Here is a 24640-nt window from a genome sequence, read left to right on the forward strand (position 1 = left end):
AGGTTCTTCCATATTGCAGCATGGTCAGAATTTCCTTCCTTTTTAAGACTGACTAATATTCCATGGTATGTATATACCATATTTTGTTTATCCATTCATCTATAGATGGACATTTGGGTTCTTTCTACCTTTTGGTTATTGTGAGTGAATAGTGTTGCTATGAACATTGGTGTACAGGTATCCAAGTCTGCTTTCAATTCTTTGGGTATATACAGAAGTAGAATAGTAATTCTAAATTTAATTTTTGAGAAAATGCTATACAGTTTCCCACAGTGGCTGCACCATTTATATTCCTGATAGCAACATACAAGGGTTTTTCACAATATTGTGAAATACAAGTGTTTTTCTCTTTCTGACTTACTTCACTCTTTATGACAGTCTCTAGATCCATCCACCTCACTACAAATAACTCAATTTCGTTTCTTTTTATGGCTACGTAACATTCCATTGTATATATGTGCCACATCTTCTTTATCTGTTCATCTGTCGATGTACACTTAGGTTGCTTCCATGTCCTGGCTGTTGTAAGTAGAACTGCAATGAACATTGTGGTACATGACTCTATTTGAATTATGGTTTTCTCAGGGTATATGCCCAATAGTGGGATTGCGGGGTCATATGGTAGTTCTATTTTTACTTTTTTAAGGAACCTCCATACTGTTCTCCATAGTGGTTGTATCAATTTACATTCCCACCAGCAGTGCAAGAGGGTTCCCTTTTCTCCACACCCTCTCCAGCATTTATTGTATGTAGATTTTTTGATGATGGCCGTTCTGACTGGTGTGAGATTATAACCTCATTGTAGTTTTGATTTGCATTTCTTTAATGATTACTGATTTTGAGCATCCTTTCATGTGTTTGTTGACAATCTCTATATCTTCTTTGGAGAAAAGTCTGTTTAGGTCTTCTGCCTATTTTTGGATTGTGTTGTTTTCTTGATATTGAGCTGAATGAGCTGCTTGTATATTTTGGAGATTAATCCTTTGTCAGTTGCTTCATTTGCAAATATTTTCTCCCATTCTGAGGGTTATCTTTTCATCTTGTTTATGGTTTCCTTTGCTGTGCAAAAGCATTTAAGTTTCATTAGGTCCCATTTGTTTATTTTTGTTTTTATTTCTGTCTCTCTAGGAGGTGGGTCAAACAGGATCTTGCTGTGATGTATGCCATGGAGTGTTCTGCCTATGTTTTCCTCTAAGAATTTTATTGTGTTTGGCCTGACGTTTAGGTCTTTAATCCATCTTGAGTTTATTTTTGTGTATGCTGTTAGGGAGTGTTCTAATTTCATTCTTTTACATGTAGCTGTCCAGTTTTCCCAGCACCACTTATTGAAGAGGCTGTGTTTTCTCCATTGTATATTCGTGCCTCCTTTATTAAAGATAAGGTGACCATAGGTGCGTGGGTTTATCTCTGGGCTTTCTATCCTGTTCCATTGATCTATATTTCTCTTTTTGTGCCAGTACCATATTGTCTTGATTACCGTAGCTTCGTAGTATAGTCCGAAGTCAAGGAGCCTGATTCCTCCAGCTCTGTTTTTCATTCTCAAGATTGCTTTGGCTATTTGGGGTCTTTTGTGTTTCCATATGAATTGTGAAATTTTTTGTTCTAGTTCTGTGAAAAATGCCATTGGTAGTTTGATAGGGATTGCACTGAATCTGTAGATTGCTTTGGGTAGTATAGTCATTTTCACAATGTTGGTTCTTCCAGTCCAAGAACATGGTATGTCTCTCCATCTATTAGTATCCTCTTTGATTTCTTTCATCAATGTCTTATAGTTTTCTGCATACAGGTCTTTTGTCACCTTAGGTAGGTTTATTCCTAGGTATTTTATTCTTTTTGTTGCAGTGGTAAATGGGAGTGTTTCCTTAATTTCTCTTTCAGATTTTTCATCATTAGTGTATAGGAATGCAAGAGATTTCTGTGCATGAATTTTATATCCTGCTACTTTACCAAATTCATTGATTAGCTCTAGTAGTTTTTTGGTAGCATCTTTAGGATTCACTATGTATAGTATCATGTCATCTGTGAACAGTGACAGTTTTACTTCTTTTTTTCCAAGTTGGATTCCTTTTATTTCTTTTTCTTCTCTGATTGCTGTGGCTAAAACTTCCAAAACTATGTGGAATAATAGTGGTGAGAGTGGGCAAGCTTGTCTTGTTCCTGATCTTAGTGGAAATGGTTTCAATTTTTCACCATTCAGAACGATGTTGGCTGTGGGTTTGTCATATATGGCCTTTATTATGTTGAGGAAAGTTCCCTCTATGCCTACTTTCTGGAGAGTTTTTATCATAAATGGCTGTTGAATTTTGTCAAAAGCTTTTTCTGCATCTATTGAGATGATCATATGGTTTTTATTCTTCAATTTGTTAATATGGTTTATCACATTGATTGATTTCTGTATGTTGAAGAATCCTTGCATTCCTGGGATAAACCCCACTTGATCATGGTGTATGTTCCTTTTAATGTGCTGTTGGATTCTGTTTGCTAATATTTTGTTGAGGATTTTTGCATCTATGTTCATCAGTGATATTGGCCTATAGTTTTCTTTTTTTTGTGACATCTTTGTCTGGTTTTGGTATCAGGGTGATGGTGGCCTCATAGAATAAGTCTGGGAGTGTTCCTCCCTCTGCTATATTTTGGAAGAGTTTGAGAAGGATATGTGTTAGCTCTTCTCTAAATGTTTGCTAGAATTCTCCTGTGAGTCCATTTGGTCCTGGGCTTTTGTTTGTTGGAAGATTTTTAATCACAGTTTCAATTTCAGTGCTTGTGATTGGTCTCTTCATGTTTTCTGTTTCTTCCTGGTTCAGTCTTGGAAGGTTATACCTTTCTAAGAATTTGTCCATTTCTTCCAGATTGTCCATTTTTTTGGCATATAGTTGCTTTTAGTAATCTCTCATGATGCTTTGTATTTCTGCAGTGTCAGTTATTACTTCTCCTTTTTCATTTTTAATTCTATTGATGTGAGTCTTCTCCCTTTTTTTCCTGATGAGTCTGGCTAGTGGTTTATCATTTTTCTTTATCTTCTCAAAGAACCATCTTTTAGTTTTATTGATCTTAGCTATTTTTTCCTTCATTTCTTTTTCATTATTTCTGATCTCATGTTTATTATTTCTTTCCTTCTGCTAACTTTGACGTTTTTTTGTTCTTCTTTCTCTAATTGCTTTAGGTGTAAGGTTTGGTTGTTTATTTGAGATGTTTCTTGTTTCTTGAGGTAGGATTGTATTGCTATAAACGTCCCTCTTAGAACTGTTTTTGCTGCATCCCATAGGTTTTGGGTCATCGTGTTTTCTTTGTCATTTGTTTCTAGGTATTTTTTGATTACCTCTTTGATTTCTTCAGTGATCTCTTGGTTATTTAGTAGTGTGTTGTTTAGCCTCCATGTTTGTGTATTTTTCACACATTTTTTCCTGTTATTGGTATCTAGTCTCATAGCATTGTGGTCAGAAAAGATAACTGATACAATTTCAATTTTCTTAAATTTAGCAAGGCTTGATTTGTGACCCAAGATATGATCTATCCTGGAAAATGTTCTATGGGCACTTGAGAAGAAAGTGTATTCTGTTGTTTTGGGATGGGATGTCCTATTAATATCCATTAAGTCCATCTTGTTTAATGTATCATTTAAAGCTTGTGTTTCCTTATTTATTTTCATTTTGGATGATCTGTCCATTGATGAAAGTAGGCGTTAAAGTCTCCTACTATTATTGTGTTGCTGTCAATTTCCCCTTTTATGGCTGTTAGCATTTGCCTTATGTACTGAGGTGATCCTGTGTTGGGTGCATAAATGTTTACAAATGTTATATCTTCTTGGATTGATCCCTTGATCATTATGTAGTGTCCTTCCTTGTCTCTTGTAACATTCTTTATTTTAAAATCTACTTTATCTGATATGAGAATTGCTACTCCAGCTTTCTTTTGATTTCCATTTGCATGAAATATCTTTTTCCATCCCCTCACTTTCAGTCTCTATGTGTCCCTAGGTCTGAAGTGGGTCTCTTGTAGACAGCATATATACGGGTCATGTTTTTGTATCCATTCAGCCAGTCTATGTCTTTTGGTTGGAGCATTTAATCCATTTACATTTAAGGTATTTATCAATATATGTGTTTCTGTTACCATTTTCTTAATTTTTGGGGGTTTGTTATTGTAAGTGTTTTCCTTCTCTTGTGTTTCCTGCCTAGGGAAGTTCCTTTAGCATTTGTTATAGAGCTGGTTTGGTGGTGCTGAATTCTCTTAGCTTTTGCTTGTCTGTAAAGGTTTCAATTGCTCCATCAAATCTGAATGAGATCCTTGATGGGTAGAGTAATCTTGGTTGTAGGTTTTTCTCTTTCATCACTTTAAATATGTCCTGCCACTTCCTTCTGGCTTGCAGAGTTTCTGCTGAGAAATCAGCTGTTAACATTATGGGGGTTCCCTTGTATGTTATTTGTTGCTTTTCCCTTGCTGCTTTTAATATCTTTTCTTTGTATTTAATTTTTGATCATTTGATTAATATGTGTTTTGGCATGTTTCTCCTTGGATTTATCCTGTATGGGACTCTCTGTGCTTCCTAGACTTGATTGACTATTAGGGAAGTTTTCAACTATAATCTCTTCAAATATTTTCTCAGTCCCTTTTTTTTTCTCTTCTTCTTCTGGGACCCCTATAATTTGAATGTTGGTGCATTTTGTGTTGTCCCAGAGGTCTCTGAGATTGTCCTTGATTTTTTTCATTCTTTTTTCTTTATTCTGCTCTGTGGTAGTTAGTTCCACTATTTTATCTTCCAGGTCACTTATGTGTTCTTTTGCCTTAGTTATTCTGCTATTGATTTCTTCTAGAGAATTTTTTTTTTTTTTTTTTTTTTTTGCGGTACACGGGCCTCTCACTGTTGTGGCCTCTCCCATTGCGGAGCACAGGCTCAGCGGCCATGGCTCACGGGCCCAGCCGCTCTGCGGCATGTGGGATCATCCCGGACCAGGGCACGAACCTGCGTCCCCTGCATCGGCAGGCGGACTCTCAACCACTGTGCCACCAGGGAAGCCCCTTCTAGAAAATTTTTAATTTCATTTATTGTGTTGTTCATCATTGTTTGTTTGCTCTTTAGTTTTTTTAGGTCCTTGTTAAACGTTTCTTGTATTTTCTCCATTCTATTTCCAAGATTTTGGATCATCTGTACTATCATTACTCTGAATTCTTTTTGAGGTAGACTGCCTGTTTCCTCTTCATTTGTTTGGTCTGGTGGGTTTTTACCTTGCTCCTTCATCTGCTGTGTATTTCTCTGTCTTCTCATTTTGCTTAACTTACTGTGTTTGGGGTCTCCTTTTCGCAGGCTGCAGGTTCATAGTTCTTGTTGTTTTTGGTGTCTGCCCCCCAGTGGGTGAGGTTGGTTCAGTGGGTTTTGTAGGCTTTCTAGTGGAGGGGACTGGTGCCTGTGTTCTGGTGGATGAGGCTGGATCTTGTCTTTCTGGTGAGCTGGACCGCATCCAGTGGTGTGTTTTGGGGTGTCTGTGACCTCATTATGATTTTAGGCAGCCTCTCTGCTAATGGATAGGGTTGTGTTCCTGTCTTGCTAGTTGTTTGGCATAGGGTGTCCATCACTGTAGCTTGCTGTTCATTGAGTGGAGCTGGGTATTCACATTGAGATGGAGATCTCTAAGAGAGCTTTCGCCATTTGATATTATGTGGGGCTGGGAGGTCTCTGGTGGACCACCACTGTCCTGAACTCGGCTTTCCCACCTCAGAGGCTCAGGCCGGACACCCAGCCGGAGCACCAAGGCCCTGTCAGCCACATGGCTCAGAAGAAAAGGGAGAAAAAAAGAAAGAAAGAGAAATAAAATAAAGTTATAAAATTGAAAAATAAAAAATATATTATTAAAAATAAAAAAATAGAAAGTAAAAAAAGGAAAAAGAAAGAAGCGAGCAACCAAACCAAAAAACAAATCCACCAATGAGAATAAATGCCAAAAATTATACTAAAAAAAAAAAAAAAGACAGACAGAATTTTATGTAACTTAATGCATCAGCAGCCTTAGGTGTTTATTAATCTTGGCCTAAAAGCCCATGTTCATGGTAAGACATAAATTTGAGAAATTATTTACTTGTTTTTTTGCATCAATGTGCTATCTTTCATCTTAGGTCTATCATTTGGCAAGTGTACGCTTACGTGATTTATGTTTAAAACTGGATGTTTCAAATGAGTTAAGAAGGAAGATATGGACATGTTTTGAATTCACTTTAGTTCACTGTCCTGATCTGATGAAAGACAGACATTTGGATCAGCTCCTCCTTTGTGCCTTTTACATCATGGCAAAGGTAATGTATAAGTTGGGGGAAGCTCTTTGCCATAGTTACCTGTATTTGAGACCTGAGGTGAAAATCTGTTGCACTTGATTGTTAGTTTGCCTTAAGTGCTGCAAGCCAACAGTGGTAAATTCCAGCTACTATATCTATTTCTATGGACTCTTCATTACTTTCTTTTTTTTTTATTTTATAAATTTATTTATTTTATTTATTTATTATTTTTGGCTGTGTTGGGTCTTCGTTGCTGTGTGCGGGCTTTCTCTAGTTGCAGAGAGTGGGGGCTACTCTTCCTTGCAGTGCGTGGGCTTCTCATTGCAGTGGCTTCTCTTGTTGCAGAGCACAGGCTCTAGGCATGCAGGCTTCAGTAGTTGTGGCACATGTGCTCAGTAGTTGTGGCTTGTGGGCTCTAGAGCGCAGGCTCAGTAGTTGTGGCTCACGGGCTTAATTGCTCCATGGTATGTGGTGTGTGGGATCTTCCTGGACCAGGCATCAAACCCATGTTCCCTGAATTGGGAGAGGCGGATTCTTAACCACTGTGCCACCAGGGAAGTCCTTCATTTACTTTCATAGTAATCAGCCTTCTCGCTTCATAAGAATTCACTGGTTGTAAAAAAAATTGGAAAATATCTTAGAGACCATTTGTAGTAAAATGGTTCTCCACACTATTAATGGAGAACCATTTCCACCATCACCCCGTGACACCTCTAATCTTGTACTTTAAAGTAAAATGATCGTTACATTTTAGGTGAGTAACTGAGGCCCAGAGCTGAAAGTAACTTGGCCAAAGTTACACAATAAGTGACAACCTATGTTCTCCTGATTCAGAAATCTGGTATAAAATAGCTTCTATACTATATTGCTTTCCAGTGATTTATTCTGTTGCCTCAGAAGAGCATTTTACTTTCTAGTTGCTACAGTATGTTTTAAGTCATAAAATGGCATATCTTACTTGTTTTTAAAAATTCTAATATGTCTGAAACAATCATCTGTAACTTTGGTCTTGATCATATTGGCCATACTACCAGTCCTAGCAGATGTACATGTTACAACCTAATTTTTCAGCTTTCTGAGGCAGAAGACATGTTTTCAAACTCCTTTGTGACTTCTCACATTACCTTTTTAAAATCTCTATACAAAATAGGTATTAATAAATGTTATTAACTAATCTTTTTTTAAGCTGTTACTATTTTTATTATTTCTCTTAAGGATACCAGAACCCTAAAAAGCAGCCTTGGGTTTATAACTTACAGAGAGTTACAAATATTTCCTTCTGTGGTTACAGTTTTTATACATTTATTCCACAACAGCTAGATAACACACAACATGAAAAAGACCACATAGTTACTTCCCTTTTGTAGTCACATTCTACATTGGCATCCATACTAATAATCCTTTATATTGGTATCACTCTTTCCACTTTTAAAACCACACCAATTTGCATACCTCATTTATTTTACCATTCCAAGAATCTCTAGGGTTAGGACTCTGCGCTTTCACTGCCGAGGGTGCAGGTTCAATCCCTGGTCGGGGAACCAAGATCCCACAAGACACACGGCATGGCCAAAAAAAAAGAATCCCCAAAGTCAAAACAGTAACAATAATAGCAACAACAAAACCAAAAGTTGTCCTAGAGCTAATAATATCACTGGGGTTCCCAGCAGAAGCAAACTACTTTGAGGTATGAAACACTCAACCCTGAAGCCATTCAGTATTCACACAAATTAAATCCTAATTAAAACAGAACTAAAAAATCCAAAATTATAAAACAATCAAGGAAATAAGCCAATGTGAGTATGTCAACAGATAAAATTTAGAGCAGGTTAGATATTCAAAAGTTTCAGGTAATGGAATTATTGATCTCAAATTATGCAATTATATGTTTAAAATGATTCAATGTATAAAGGAAAATTCTTTTTATGAACAAAGGCCAAATCACTTTAAAAAGGACCTGAAAGATGTCAAAAAGAACTGAATGAAACTTGTAATGGAAACCAAATTCCAACCCAAAAGACTCATGGATGAGAATATAGAGCTGAGGAAACGAAAAAACAGCATATCACAGAGATGGAAAATACAAAAAATCAAGAGACGTAGAGTTACGAAACATTTTTTCTCGTTCCCTTCCTCTTTTGTTCTCTTCTCTTGTAATTTGATGACTAACTTTAGTGTTGTGTTTCGATTCCTTTTTCTTTTTTGTTTGTGTATTGTAGATTTTTGATTTGCGGTTACCATGAGGATTTGATATAGCAATCTATATATAAACAAGATTGTTTTAAGTTGCTGGCCTCTTAATTTCAAATGCATTTCCAATATCCTGAATTTGTGTTCTCCCCTTCTCGTAATTGCTGATTTTGATATCATATTAGCATGTGGATGATTTCCTACCTTTACTGTATGTTTGCCTTTACTGGTGAGCTTTTCCATTCGTAAGTTTCTTGTTTCTAGTTGTAGCCTTTTCTTTTCTGCTTAGAGAAGTTCCTTCAGCATTTGTTGCAAAGCTGCTCTGTGGTGCTGAATTCTCTTAGCTTTTGCTTATCTGTAAAGCTTTTGATTTCTCCATCAAATCTGAATAAGAGCCTTGCTGGTTAGAGTATTCTTGGTTGTAGTTTCTTCCCTTTCATCACTTTAAATACATCATGCCACTCCCTTCTGGCCTGCAGAGTTTCTGCTGAGAAGTCAGCTCATAACCTTATGGAAGTTCCCTTGTATGTTATTTGTCATTTTTCTCTTGTTGCTTTTAGTATTTTTTCTTTAATTTTTGTCAGTTTGATTACTCTGTGTCTCGGTGTGTTCTTCCTTGGGTTTATCCTGCCTGGGACTCTCTGCCCTTCCTGGACTTGGGTGACTGTTTCCTTTCCCATGTTAGGGAGGTTTTCAGCTGTTATCTCTTCAAATATTTTCTCAGGTCCTTTCTGTCTCTTCTCCTTCTGGGACCCCTATAATGTGAATGTTGATGCATTTAATGTTTTCCCAGAGGTCTCTTTGACTGTCTTCATTTCTTTTCATTCTTTTTTCTTTATTCTGTTCCACGGCAGTGATTTATACCATTCTGTCTTCCAGGTCACTTATCCAATCTTCTGCCTCAGTTATTCTGCTATTGATTCCTTCTAGTGTATTTTTCATTTCAGATATTGTATTGTTCATCTCTGTTTCTTTGTTCTTTAATTCTTCTAGGTCTTTGTTAAACATTTCTTGCATCTTCTCTATCCTTGCCTCTGTTCTTTTTCTGAGATCCTTGATCATCTTCACTATCATTTTTCTGAATTCTTTTTTCGGAAGGTTGCCTGTCTCCACTTCACTTATAGCTGTTCTTCTGGGGTTTTATCTTGTTCCTTTATCTGGGACATATTCCTCTGCCGTTTCACTTTGTCTAACTTCCTGTGATTGCGGTTTCCATTCTGCACGCTGCAGGATTGTAGTTCTTGCTTCTGCTGTCTGCCATCTTAACTAATCATTTGTGTTTTTTTGAAAACTACCATAGCTCAGGCTTTGCCGTTTCTATGGAGAATATCATTATGGAGAACAGGTTTAGTGCTAATGGACAGTGAAGGAGAAGAAAAGAGTAATTTAAGTGAACTCTGTGATAATAAATAGACTAGAAGGGATTCCTTTATGGATCACTAATTTATTTTCTTTCTTTTGGCCACCACTGTGACTTTTCTAAGTGTTAAAACCCTACAGTCTGTTCTGAACTATTAAAAACCTAATCCTGTAATAACCTCTGTCTTATTGTGAATCACAAGACGTTTTCTATCCTTTAGTATGTGGTTAATTTTAAATAAGTACTTAAAAACTAATACAACTGGAGACTGCAAGGGATTCAGCAGATCTGAGTTTTCTTATATCATTCTTTTTTATAAAGAGATGCATTTTTGGTAGTGATACCATAGCAGTCTTAGTGCTTTTGATTAATGAAACTATTAGCTGAGTCCCCACAGGCCACAAAGCCTGAACTTTTTTTTTTTTTAATTTTATTTTACTTTTTATTTATCTATGGCTGCATTGGGTCTTCGTTGCTGCATGTGGGCTTTCTCTAGTTGCGGCAAGCGGGGGCTACTCTTCGTTGCAGTGCTCGGGCTTCTCACTGCAGTGGCTTCTCTTGTTGCAGAGCATGGGCTCTAGGTGCACGGACTTCAGTAGTTGTGGCACACGGGCTCAGTAGTTGTGGCCTACAGGCTCTAGAGCGCAGGCTCCGTAGTTGTGGTGCATGGGCTTAGTTGCTCCGTGGCATGTGGGATCTTCCTGGACCAGGGCTCGAACCCGTGTCCCCTGCATTGGCGGGCGGATTCTTAACCACTGCACCACCAGGGAAGTCCCCAAGCCTGAACTTTTAAGGTAGTAAAAGTCATAAAATGGTAGTAGATTTTAGTTATTGAGTGGCCTGGGGTTAATGGCTTTCTGCAAGACCGCTCTCAATGCCGACCTGTAATTGAAGTTTTTGTTCAGAGCCATTTTTCTTTTAAAAGCAATTGATAAATGCAGTTCTTATTTTCCTTAGGTAACAAAAGAAGAAAGAACTTTTCAAGAAATAATGAAAAGTTATAGGAATCAGCCTCAAGCTAATAGTCATGTGAGTTACATTATTTTTCCTTCTGTCCAAAAATAGATTTGTACTATTTCTCTGCTGACAAGTCATGTAAAAGGTAAACTTCTTTTCTAGTTTTACTATAGATTTTTTGGTTTAATGGACACCGTTAAACTCGAGACAGTTTTAATTAAAAAACAGTTTCAGTGGAAGCCAAAAATCTTGCTCTTTCTGACTAATCTATATTATTTATTTATTTATTATTTATTTATGGCTGCATTAGGTCATCATTGCTACACACGGGCTTTCTCTAGTTGCGGCGAGTGGGGGCTACTCTTCGTTGCGGTGCACAGGCTTCTCATTGTGGTGGCTTCTCTTGTTGCGGAGCACAGGCTCTAGGCACACGGGCTTCAGTAGTTGTGGCACACAGGCTCAGTAGTTGGCTCACGGGCTCTAGTGCGCAGACTTAGTAGTTGTGGTGCACAGGCTTAGGTGCTCTGCGGCATGTGGGATCTTCCCAGACCAAGGATCGAACCCGTTTCCCCCGCATTGGCAGGTGGATTCTTAACCACTGTGCCACCAAGGAAGTCCCTATATATTATATATGCATATACTTCTCACACGTTCTCGTATTCCATTTGTTCATTTATTTGAGTGAAAAATTAAAAATTATTTAATTTTTCACTAATGAAAAATGTTTATAATAATATTCTTTAATTATATAAAACTTGATTCTCTGATGATGTTTAAATCCAGTGAAATTTGAGGATATATTAACTTAAGTCTAGCTTCTTTTTCCATTTGATAAGAATCTTAATGTTTGCATCTTTGAATAGATACCAGGCATTTCTGATATAATAGCCCTGGTGAGAATTCTGTACAACCTTTCAGTCATGGAAATATAAAATGTTAGCGTAGTGACCTGGTACATAGTAAGCATTTAATAACTGTTAGCTCTATATTATTGTTATTATTGTAGCTGAAGAACACAGGATTAGGTTACCTTAAGGCCTTGGTCATTCAAGAACCTGATTGCTCTGCTCTAAAGGAGCATAATGGCCTCTTCTCTGGCCCAGTGATCTGCCACCTTAGACAAAAAGAGAGATGTGGTAGCTCAGATATCCCTGGCCCCAGTGCTAGTAGCCATACCCCCTTCTATGAGAGCCCCACAGTTAGTTTCACTTCTTTACTTAAGCCCCAAATACACTGCTAGCAATATAGAGATATTAGAAGAGCCAAGTATAGGTATTTCTTACATCCTGTGACAGGGTGGAAGAGGCCTGGTTTCCAGGCCTCTTCAGAAAAGTCCCTTAGGAACAGAGCTTAGAGAGGTTCAGAGTATCCCTTAAGATCATTAAGGTGAAGTTAATATGGGTCAAAAATGGTTTAAGCCACAGCTTCCTAAATATTCTCTCAATACCGATATCCATAGGATGAGGGAGAATGGATCATTCCTTTCAGCTACCTTGGAGGTTAAAAACAGTTTAGGGGCAGGGAGGGGAACAGATTTTCATGTGGCCATCTGAAAGGAGATGGGCATGGGATGGGAGCAGGAAAACAAGCCCCAGTGAGATCAAATGAGTCTCATGTAAGAAATTAAAAAGAAGAAGAAATAGGTTCATATCTTTTAAGTTGCTTTTATTTGGCAAAACCTGCTCATCAGTGTTTAGTTGCTCCTTACTTAATTCTTCTGTTTTGTAACCTTCTGCAGTGGTTATTTTGAGGTGGTAAGCTCTGCTTCAGTATCCCCTCTTCTAAGATGTTTGCCATAATCTGCATTTACCAAGGCTACTAACATCTTGCCCTTGATTATCACCCATACAGACAAATACTTTTTAATTGGCTTGATATCTTGTCCTTATTTTGGTTTTGCTTAACCTGTGCCTCTTTGTGACTCAGCAGTCCTTTTTGTCCCCTCTGATGTATATAGGTTTACAGAAGTGTACTGTTGAAAAGTATTCCAAGAGAAGTTGTGACATACAATAAAAACCTGAATGGTGATTTTGAAATGACAGATTGTGGTAAGTTGCCCAATTTAAGATTCTATATGTAGTACACTATTGGTTACATTGTATATAATACAGTGGATGTCCTGGAGTTAATTGTGTAGGTGGGGTGGATAATGCATACGTGTTGGGAAGAAGCAAATGACTTTGAGGTAAGTATGGGTCAGGTACCTCCCTCCACAGAGGTTGTATTGAAACCATTAATTTATCCCATGTTAATTGTGTTTTAGAAGTTTTCTAGTATACTTATACACATTAATAAAAACTCATAAAAGACAATAAAATTCAAAAATAAATCTGAATGACAGAGAAAGTAAGTTAGCTGTCAGTGATCCACCTGTGGAGAACATTAAGGAAATGTCCTGTTCGTTAATAAGTGTATAGGTATTCTGCCACCATCAGCAAAAGCAAGGTCGCCACCTTGTTACTACCATCATGCTAAGACTTCAGGCACTAGTAATTTTTTTGAAAGAAAGAAGAATCAAATGTTCAGTATTCATATGTTGATAAGTTGTAAAAATGCCTTTTCAGCCCATCTCTTTTCCTTGTCTCATCTGTCTCCTTTTCCTTGTCTCACTTTCCATTACTTAATGTATATATATGTGTACATGTGTATATAAGTACTGTAATTTATTTAATTTCACACTGTGGGACTCTTAGATTGTTTCCAATTATACACAGCTTTGTGAGGAACATCATTGTAGGTTGATCTTTGGTCCACATCCTTAGGGTAAATTCTTAGAGAAAATTGACTGGGTCAAAGACATTTTTTTTTAATTACCCAAATATCCATGATCATTATGGTGTCTACTGGTATCTGAACTTTTAAGATCTTAACAAAAAAATTCTTTAATAATAATGTCCTAGAATCTGATCCCATCTAAGGTTACACAGGCCAAACTCAATTCTTTTTACATAGATAAATTATCCCTGAGCCTTTTCAAGGCAATGAGAAGAAGTACATTAGGAAGTAAACCTGACAAAATACAAAAAAAAAAAACCTTCCTATTTTTGTTATATATGTTGCTCACCTGTCCTGGGTGGTTTTTCTGTCCTTGCAAAACCAGGCATCAGGTTAGCTGGGAAACTGTGTTCTATGAGAAAAAAGGAACTGCTAGCGAGTGTTTGGGATACAAGGAGCAGTGAAGTTCAAGACAGAATTTGATAAGTTTGATGATAAAGTTTGAGGTAACTGAAGGTTAGCTACCCTCTCTACAACATAAAGGTTTCAGGTCCAGTTCTGTTTTATATACATTTATTAACTAGATATTTATTAGCAGGCAAACAAAAAACCATTCTTAAGATCCTGTCCACTGGTGATGGCACAGAGCAGGGAGAGTATCCAGTGATAATAGACTGAGGAATTCCGGCACCAAAAAAGGGACAAAGTTATTGAGGAGGATACAGTCTCGCAAGTCTGTGTTCAGATAAGACAAGTTCCAGTTCCTGGAGCTGTGGCTAGTTGCTATGACCTAGACTTGGACACACCAAAGAACACCACCTTGGGAAGAACAGTTCTGGTTCTATAAACAAATTCATAATTAGGAATAAAATAATTACTATTTTAAAAAACACACAGTTTATGCATCCTATGCCACCTGACCAACCACCTCCTCACATAAAAAGTTCACTCAGAGTAGATGCCAAGATTCCAGAGTAGGATTCTGTTAAACTTAAAGCCAAGATCAAGCAAACAACATGCATCAGAGTTCAGGCCTGGGCATCATTCATAATAGTAAAGCCCCACAGACCTCACTGGATCTCTCATGTCTATCATGCTGTTGTGGGTAGTGTCTCAAATATGTTAATCAATCTGCTTTTTTTTTTTAATACATATATATATTCTTTTTCATATTTTTTCCATTATGGTTTATCATAGGATATTGAATATATTTCCCTGTGCTACACAGTAGGACTTCATTATTTATCCATCCTACATACGATAGTTTGCGTCTGACTTTGTTATTTATCCATCCTATGTATAATAGTTTGCATCTGCTAATTCCACTCCCAATCCTTCCCTCCCCCACCCCCCTTGGCAACCACAAATCTGTTCTATACATTTGTGAGTCTGTTTCTGTTTTGTAGATATGTTCATTTCTGTCATATTTTAGATTCCACATGTAAGTGATATCATGTGGTATTTGTCTTTCTCTTTCTGACTTACTTTGCTTAGAATGATAATCTCTAGGTCCACCCATGTTGCTGCAAATGGCATTATTTCATTCTTTTTTGTGGCTGAGTAATAATCCGTTGTGTCTATATACCACATCTTCTTTATCCATTCATCTGTTGATGGACATTTAGGTTGTTTCCATGTCTTGGCTATTGTAAATGAACATATGAGTGCATGTATCTTTTCAAATTATAGTTTTGTCTGGATATGTGCCCAGGAGTGGGATTGCTGGATCATATGGCAACTCTGTTTTTAGTTTTTTGTGGAACTGCCATACTGTTTTCCATAGTGGCTGCAGCAATTTACATTCCCACAAGCAGTGTAGGAGGGTTCCCTTTTCTTCATACCCCCTCCAGCATTTGTTATTTGTAGACTTTTTTTTTTTTTGGCTGTGCTGCGTGGCTTGCAGGGTCTTAGTTCCCCAACCAGGGATTGAACCCATGCCCCCTGCAGTGGAAGTGCAGAGTCCTAACCACTGGACTGCCAGGGAATTCCCCATACATTGTCTTTTTGTTTATAGTTTCCCTTGCTGTGCAAAAGCTTATAAGTTTAATTAGGTCCCCTTTGTTTATTTTTGCTTTTATTTCTATTGCCTTGGGAGACTGACCTAAAAAAAACATTGGTATGATTTATGTCAGAGAATGTTTTGCCTATGTTCTCCTCTAGGAGCTTTATGGTGTCATGTCCTAAATTTAAATGTTTAAGCCATTTTGAGGCATTTTTCTGTGTATGCTGTGAGGGTGTGTTCTAACTTCATTGGTTGGCATGTGGCTGTCCAGCTTTCCCAATACCACTGGCTGAAGAGACTGTCTTTTCCCCATTGTATATTCTTGCCTCCTTTGTCAAAGATTAATTGATCATACGTGTGTGGGTTTACTTCTGGGCTCTCTGTTCTGTTCCATTGATCCATATGTCTGGTTTTGTGCCAGTACCATGCTGTTTTGATTACTGTAGCTTTGTAGTATTGTCTGAAGTCTGGGAGGGTTATGCTTCCTGCTTTGTTCTTTTTCCTCAGGATTGCTTTGAAAATTCTGGGTCTTTTATGATTCCATATAAATTTTAGGATTATTTGTTCTAGTTCTGTGGAAAATGTCATGGGTTATTTGATAGGGATCATATTACATCTATAGATGTAGTATTTGCTTTGGGTACCATGCCATTTTAATAATATTAAGTCTTCCAGTCCAAGAGCATGGGATATCTTTTCATTTATTTGAATCATCTTCAGTTTCCTTTATGAATGTTCTGTAGTTCTCAGCATGTAAGTCTTTTGCCTCCTTGGTGAGGTTTATTTCTAAGGGTTTTTTAATGCAATTTTATTTTTTTAATTAATTTTTATTGGAGTATAGTTGCTTTACAGTGTTTTGTTAGTTTCTGCTATACAGCAAAGTGAATCAGCTATGCGTATACATATATCCCCTCTTTTTTGGATTTCCTTCCCATTTAGGTCACAACAGAGCATTGAGTAGAGTTCCCTGAGCTATACAGTAGATTCTCATTAGTTATCTAGTTTATATATAGTATCTGTAGTTTATATATGTCAATCCCAATCTCCCACTTCATCCTACCCACCCCCCTTTCCCCTTTGGTATCCATACACTTGTTATGTACATCTGTGTCTCTATTTCTGCTTTGCAAATAAGATTATCTATACCATTTTTCTAGATCCCACATACAGACATTAATATACGATATTTGTTTTTCTCTTTCTGACTTACTTCACTCTGTATGACAGTCTCTAGGTCTATCCACGTCTCTACATAAGACCCATTTTCATTCCTTTTTATGGCTGAGTAATATACTATTGGATATATGTACCACATCTTCTTTATCCATTACTCTGTTGATGGACATTTAGGTTGCTTCCATGTCCTGGCTATTGTAAATAGAGCTGCAGTGAACATTGGGTGCACGTGTCTTTTTGAATTATGGTTTTCTCTGGGTATATGCCCAGTAGTGGGGTTGCTGGGTCATATGATAGTTCTATTTTTAGTTTTCTAAGGAACCTCCATACTGTTCTCCATAGTGGCTGTATCAATTTACATTCCAACCAACAGTGCAAGAGGGTTCCCTTTTCTCCACACACTCTCCAGCATTTATTGTTTGTAGATTTTTTTTTAAGTGAATGATGGGGTTTTTTTGTTTTTTGTTTTTTTTATTTTATTTTTGGCTGCGTTGGGTCTTTGTTGCTGTGCACGGGCTTTCCCTAGTTGAGGTGAGTGGAGGCTACTCTTTGTTGCAGTGTGCAGGCTTCTCATTGTGGTGGCTTCTCTTGTTGCATAGCACAAGCTCTAGGTGCGTGGACTCAGTAGTTGTGGCTCACAGGCTCTAGAGCGCAGGCTCAGTAGTTGTGGCACACGGGCTTAGTTGCTCCGCGGCATGTGGGATCTTCCTGGACTAGGGCTCGAACCCTTGTTCCCTGCATTGGCAGGAAGATTCTTAACCACTGCACCACCAGGGAAACCCTGTTTGTAGATTTTTTGATGATGATCATTCTGACCCATGTAAGGTGATACCTCATTGTAGTTTTGATTTGCATTTCTCTAATAATTAGTGATGTTGAGCATTGGTCATTGATGGAGATATGCCTAACAGACGCCCTTATAGTAGCCACCTGTGGAGAATGAGCTTCCTGATTAAAACACCAGCTGGATACTCATGGACTGTGCATTCATTATCATATTAGCAGAGCACCCCAGACTGGCATTCTTTTTTTTTTTTTTTTTTAATATTTATTTATTTACTTGGCCGCACCGGGTCTTAGTTTCGGCATGCAGGATCTTCATTGCAGCATGTGGGATCTTTTTTAGTTGCGGCATGGGGAACCTAGTTCCCTGATCAGGGATCAAACCCAGGCCCCCTGCATTGGGAGCACAGAGTCTTAACCACTGGACCACCAGGGAAGTCCCCAGACTGGCATTCTTGATTAGAACATTTGAGAGACCCAGATTATAGCTTAATCTAAGTAACACAAACATAATGCCCAAGTGTATGATAGTAAATTGAAAACTTTACAGTACTTCCTCAGAGGCTTGTTTTCAGAATTAAAAAAAAAATGATGGGGCTTCCCTGGTGGCGCAGTGGTTGGGAGTCCGCCTGCCGATGCAGGGGACACGGGTTCGTGCCCCGGTCCGGGAGGGTCCCGCATGCCGCAGAGCGGCTGGGCCCATGATCCATGGCCGCTGAGCCTGCACTCCAGAGCCTGTGCTCCGCAGCGGGAGAGGCCACAGCGGTGGGAGCCCCGCGTACCGCAAAAAAAAAAAGATGCATGTGTGTGGTGTTTAATACAAGGCCTGCTCATAGTAAGGCCTCAGTAAGTAGTAGTAGTTATTATTTATTATTTTGTTTATAAGCAATATAAAATTTATTGTATTTTATTCATGAGTATATGGCTCTTTAAATGTCTTTTTTTTAAAGCTAATTTTTCTAAGGCCATATTCCTTACATAAAATCCTTTAAATGTTGAAAACTAAGTCACACACACAAAAACACTTAAAGCAAATCCTCTCAAGGGACAAAAATTCCGTTTCCATGTGAGATGTGTAACATCGATAACTGCAAATTGATAATTAAGTGACTTTATTCACATTAAAACTATTTTATAGTCACCAGATAGACAACCAAGATGTGGATGGAGCACATTTTCTTTCTAGACTGTTTAATCTAAACAAGATTTACTTGGTTTTAGATTATAATTATGCCCTTTAGAGCTCATGAGAAACTGCCGAAACGGTCTAAAACCACTGTAGTAGTTTTAAATTGGCCTGTGGTCAGTGACTTTTGCATAACTGGAGCTAAATGGCGCTGCCCTCTCAATCAGAAAGCCAGTCTGAAATACTTACTGCGCACTGTTAACGGTGAGGAGCAAAAACGACGTGGTAGGAGAAGTAGAAAACAAACACTAAGTGCTTACTCCAGGGAAGCGCTGCTGTGCTGATCAAGCCCATCATATCTCAACCTGACCCTTGGATTTATAAATAAATTGTGATCTTCTTTCTTACTTTCATCTTAAAATAATTTTGCTTCTTTACTTTCTCCATTTTTAAGTGGTGAGAATCACTATTTATGCCTCTTCTCAGACTGAAGACTAATGACAGTATACAAAGAAACCAGTGTCAGTCACTTGAGCAACTCCTCTGGGGGTGATGGCTGGGGGTTTCATTAATTTGTGCAGCCCAAACAATTTAGGTGTGCCCATCCTCTGAAACCGTTCCCCTGAGAAATGGGTATCTACTGTGCCCTCAATGTCTTTTCCCCTGAATGCATTTATATCGTCCTGGGATATGAAATTAAGCATGTATTATGGTTGCAGTTGTTGGCCACCTGCAGCCCTGGGGTAATTTGCCTTCTCCCTTCCCACTTTCACTTCAGATCCTTGGAAAATTCTGAAGTCAGAAATCCAGGCTAAAAATTTCAGCATGTCTCTCTGGAGCTCTGCAGATAATATCTCCTTTTTTCTAAGGGCTAGTCTCATTCACTGGTAGTTTATATAAAACCACATTTTAATTGCTTGACAGTGTTGTATGATAATCCAAAAAAGACTTTCCTCTTATTCATGGGAACAGTAGGGAAAGTTATGAAACCATAATAGTTCATTGGTTCGTTTCATGAAAGTATATCAAATGTATACCGTGTGCCTCAAATTATGTTAGGCAGAGGTCCCTCCTGCCTTCTGAGGGGAAACAGATTCGAAACAATTATAGCACCAGGCAGGGAGATCTCATTCTCTTTCCCAGTCTTTCATAAGTTCCATCTCCTAATGTATATTTGGTAAGATGGTCACCAGGCCTACTGAGGCTTTGATTTCTGAGTGCTAAAGTCCTTAAAGAGGTGGGAAGGTAGAGATCTTTTTCCTGCTTAAAGGACAACTGACATCTTGTTTTCTGTTTTGAAATGAAAAAACACTAAACAGCTAAATGAAAATAGCTAAATAAAATCATGTTTAGTTAGAATCCAAGGTCCCAGAGAGTTTTAAATGTTTGGTTCCTTCAAATTAAGTATAGCTCCTTACCTTATGTAACTATTAACAACTGGAAATGGAATAACACAAACATGAAGAAGTAACTGCCTCCAGAAATTTCTAATCCAAGGAGGACACATAATAATTTTAATTCATCTGTATAACAAGAATAACCTACAACAGCTGTTATTAAGCCATTGTTTACTGCCTTGGGACGGTGTCCACCAGGATGGTAGTAACTGTTATGGGGAAGAGCGACTGCGTAGAAAATTTGAGAAGTATGGAATTAAAGTGAACATGTGTTTTTTTTCTAATTGCAAAAGTTCTCAGAACCTTTAATATACTAACATGTATTCTGAATTCCTAAGAGGAGGATATACTACTATGCAACATTTTTTCAACTTATTTGATCACATAGCTTTTTTCTGCCCTATTAAGATGCTGCAAAAATAGCAAGAGTTAAAAAGACATCCAAATGGAGATCCCTATGGAGGTTCCCTGTGGCTGCCTGGCCCTTGGACCATGTTTGAGTTTTTCTGGTTTTCCAAAGGTGGAAGCATGTTTCTACCCATATTTTCAGTATTGAGAATGAGAAAGTTTTTTCACATGTTGAATTCTTTTTAATCGCTGGTAGTTTTCTTAGCTCCTGTGCATAGATGATTCTTGTAGGTACAAGGAGAAGATGGTTTGTAATACTCTTTCCCAAAAAAGAATAGTATAAAGTTCTGCCTGGTGTCACAAGCTACTCCAGAATTATGGTAATAAACAGGAAAGAACCTTGGGGCAAGCTATCATTTTACAACTGAGGACGCCAGTTATAGACAGCACTAAGGTTCTTGTTGTGCATGGGAAAATAAGACTTTCTGAACACCTGTCACCTGCCATGTACTTGGAGAAAAATAAACATAAGCAATTCACCTTGCTTCTTCCTTAAACTATGAGGATACATTTTACCTTTCAGAGTCTTTCCACCTTTTTCAAAGAGTCAGTATGAATATCTGCAGGCCCTTTTGTTATCTGAAACTCAGGGTTTACCACTGCTACCCATACTCTGAAGCTCAGTTTAGGTAAACTTCAACCCAGGGCTGGTGTCCCTCTAAGAGCCACCGGTGACAGTGAGCTCAAAAGGTAGGGTTGTGAAAACATTCTTGCTGAAGTGATATCTAGAGAATAGAGTACCAGCTTAAGTTTACGTGTTTGCATTTCTATGATTCCAATTTAATTTATCTATAATATAGATGGATTTCTGAACCTTTTCTAAAAACATTAATCGTCTTACATAAAGATTTGGGTTTATTTGATTTTTTTCCTTTTATATTGTAGACAGAGTTGTGATTCAAATTGCCAACTTATAGATTAAGGTACACCTATCACAACACGGAATTCTTTTTTTTTTTTTTTTTTTTACATCTTTGTTGGATTATAATTGCTTTACAATGTTGTGTTAGTTTCTACTGTACAACAAAGTGAATCAGCTGTATGTATACACATATCCCCTCCCTCTTGAGCCTCCCTCCACCCTCCCCACCCCACCCTTCTAGGTCATCACAAAGCACCGAGCTGATCTCCCTGTGCTATATGCAGCTATCTAATTTACACTTAGTAGTGTATATATGTCAATGCTACCCTCACTTCGTCCCAGCCTCCCCTTCCCCCACTGTGTCCTCAAGTCTGTTCTCTACATCTGCATCTTTATTCCTGCCCTGCCACGAGGTTCATCAGTACCATTTTTCTAGATTCCATATATATGCATTAATATACAGTATTTGGGGTTTTTTGGGGGGGGTTGTTTTTTTTCGCGGTACGCGGGCCTCCCACTGCTGTGGCCTCTCCCGTTGCGGAGCACAGGCTCCGGACGCACAGGCTCAGCGGCCATGGCTCACGGGCCCAGCCGCTCCACGGCACATGGGATCTTCCTGGACCGGGGCACGAACCCGCGTCCCCTGCATCCAGTATTTGTTTTTCTCTTTCTGACTTACTTCATTCTGTATGACAGACTCTAGGTCCATCCACTTCACTACAAATAACTCAGTTTCATTCCTCTTTATGGCTGAGTAATATTCCATTGTACAACACTGAATTCTTTTAGCAGATTTGGAAGATGCTACAAAAACACCTGACTGTTCCAGTGGACCAGTGAAAGAGGAAAGAGGTGATCTTATCAAATTTTACAATACAATATATGTAGGAAGAGTGAAGTCATTTGCATTGAAATACGACTTGTCAAATCAGGACCATGTGGTATGTTTTATATTTTACTACTTTATTAATATCTGTACTCATAATTGGATTACTATGAGTTTATTTTGCTAGATAAGTGTTTCAAAGCTAAAGCCTTACTGTTACATTTTATAGGAGAAAACATACTAGTAATTAGAGTGATTAAGGCTGTGATACAACAGAGACCAGAGGAAATCATGGAAATTTTATCCACACTGTGATTATGTTGTTAGAAATTATGGATGCATATGGGCAAGGATTAGATGGGAACATGGAAAAATGAAAACAATTCTGGTGGGTTTTTCCTTTGTTTTTGATTCCTATTGTTATATCTCTGAGATAAGTATTTTTCTCAAGATAAAAAGAAAAGGAAATAAATATGCTTGAATCAATAATAGAAGCAACACTAAGAAATTTTTATGCAGACTCTAGATTTGACAGTACCAGCAGGCCTTTGAAAGTATTATCAGTGTATAAGCTGAAGTTGGTTCACAGGAGACCAGACTTCAGTTATAAGAAAGAGGGACCTAGTAGAAGCTGCATCCAGGCAGTAGCCATATATGTGTCTATGTATCTCTCTATATTTCTGTCTTTGTCCCTTTCAAGGAATATGGTCTATGATTATCCTCAGAAGCCATGACTACTCATTCTGTTCCCTCAGTTCCACCACCCCCACCATGTGCTATACTGTGAATATCTCTATTATCAGCCAATTAAAAAACAAAACTAGTTTTCCTAGCTTCAAGTGAAGATGATGAATGAAATATTAATTAAGGAGTCATTTCCATTTATTCTTGGAATAGAAACATTGTATAGATTATTAAAAGTGAGTCCCTTCTCACTTTATCTCTAAATCTTTTGCATTTCAGTATCAAGTCTTAGCCATTTCATTAGGAGATTTGTTCCATATTGGACTCATCCTGCTGGCCCACAGAATGCTCTGCCTCTCTTTTATTCTCTGTGCTACTAATTTGGTTGTGGGGATGTGCGTGTGGAGAGAGATTCTTATTGCAAGTGTTAGGACATAGATTACTCTTTGCTCCACTTTCTGAGCATTGACATAAGGTTCCTATGCTCCTGGCTTACTGCTTCTGGTGTCTTGCTCTGAATTCTTCAGAATTTCCTGAAAGATCCAGGAAAATAAATTTTAGTTTATCTATTAGTAATTGTTGAAAAACAAGGGTTAATGAACCATTTTTTGATTTTCTTCAGCCATAAATAACCTATTACAGTATAACTGACTCCTAACTAGGAGATAGCAATAAGAATAAAAACAGGGCTTCCCTGGTGGTGCAGTGGTTAAGAATCTGCCTGCCAATGTAGGAAACAAAAGTTCAAGCCCTGGTCCAGGAAGATCCCACATGCCGCAGAGCAATTAAGCCCGTGTGCCACAACTACTGAGCCTGCGCTCTAGAGCCCGCAAGCCACAACTATTGAACCCCATGTGCCTAGAGCCCATGCTCCGCAACAAGAGAAGCCACCGCAGTGAGAAGCCCACGCACCACAATGAAGAGTAGGCCCCGCTCGCCGCAACTAGAGAAAAGCCCGTGTGCGGCAACGAAGACCCAATGCAGCCAAAAATAAATAAATAAACAAATAAATTATTTTTTTAACAAAATAAAAACATGGCAAAGAAAAAAATGTTCCATGTTGACCCTTCACCTGGCTTGGGGCTGGGGTGGGACAGGGTGGATAGTGCAGAATAAAAATGGTGGGATCCAAAAAAAGAAAGAAAACCTTTTGTCTTATAAAAACTTTACTTTTGTATTATTTCAGATGGAAGCTCCACCACTCTCTCCTTTTCCGCATATTAAGCAACAGCCAGGCTCCCCGCGCCGCGTTTCCCAGCAGCACTCCATTTATGTGTCCCCACACAAGAACGGGTCAGGCCTTCCACCAAGGAGCGCTCTGCTCTATAAGTTCAACGGCAGCCCTTCCAAGGTAAGTTGCACACAAACTTTACTCCAAAACAATGATGTACATGTGTTAAATACTGGATTTCAGATTTCCAATTAGTAATCTTTAATCTTACCCCTTTTTTTGCAAAGTTACTGCTAATAAATATGAACCATTACTATGGCAAGTTTCCTGTGATCAAGAGCAGTGTATTCAGTTGAGGTAGTTTAATCCTTTACGATTGACGTGGTATCGGGGGAGTTCACTCCAAGAGCCTGGTGTGTCCCTGCTCAAGCACGATCTTGAGAAGGACCAGTAAGGCAACACCTGCAAGTGGTCAGACATGGGGAACAATATGTGTAAAGGAAGGCCTTGGAAGTGAAAGTTCATTTGGTGGATGGCAACCAGGATAGTGAAAGGTCTGAAAACAGAGGCCTCTTCTTACTTACACAGACAGCTCTATGGTTATCCCCATCTTTATTCCCATACAATGATGAAGATGTGATAGGGACATGATTGCTGTTTTCAGATAATTCAACGGCTATCAAGTAGATACACTCAGTATGTCTCCAGAAGCCAGA

At 38.3% G+C, this 24640-nt stretch overlaps 1 protein-coding gene across 4 annotated transcripts in view; it reads left to right on the forward strand.

The window, feature by feature from the left end:
• Nucleotides 1-24640, forward strand: part of RBL1 (RB transcriptional corepressor like 1) — a 69670-nt gene that overhangs the window by 42047 nt on the left and 2983 nt on the right. For 2 of the 4 annotated variants that reach the window (XM_060077884.1, XM_060077882.1), the window contains exons 17-21: nt 6112-6288; nt 10775-10846; nt 12732-12822; nt 22033-22184; nt 23940-24104. In XM_060077884.1, the coding sequence (XP_059933867.1) occupies nt 6112-6288; nt 10775-10846; nt 12732-12822; nt 22033-22184; nt 23940-24104 (657 nt within the window). The remainder of the gene's footprint in view (nt 1-6111; nt 6289-10774; nt 10847-12731; nt 12823-22032; nt 22185-23939; nt 24105-24640) is intronic. The other 2 variants (XM_060077881.1, XM_060077883.1) reach the window with 1 other exon arrangement.

This window comes from Mesoplodon densirostris, chromosome 16, assembly GCF_025265405.1.
Source record: "Mesoplodon densirostris isolate mMesDen1 chromosome 16, mMesDen1 primary haplotype, whole genome shotgun sequence".
Classification (NCBI taxonomy): domain Eukaryota; kingdom Metazoa; phylum Chordata; class Mammalia; order Artiodactyla; family Ziphiidae; genus Mesoplodon; species Mesoplodon densirostris.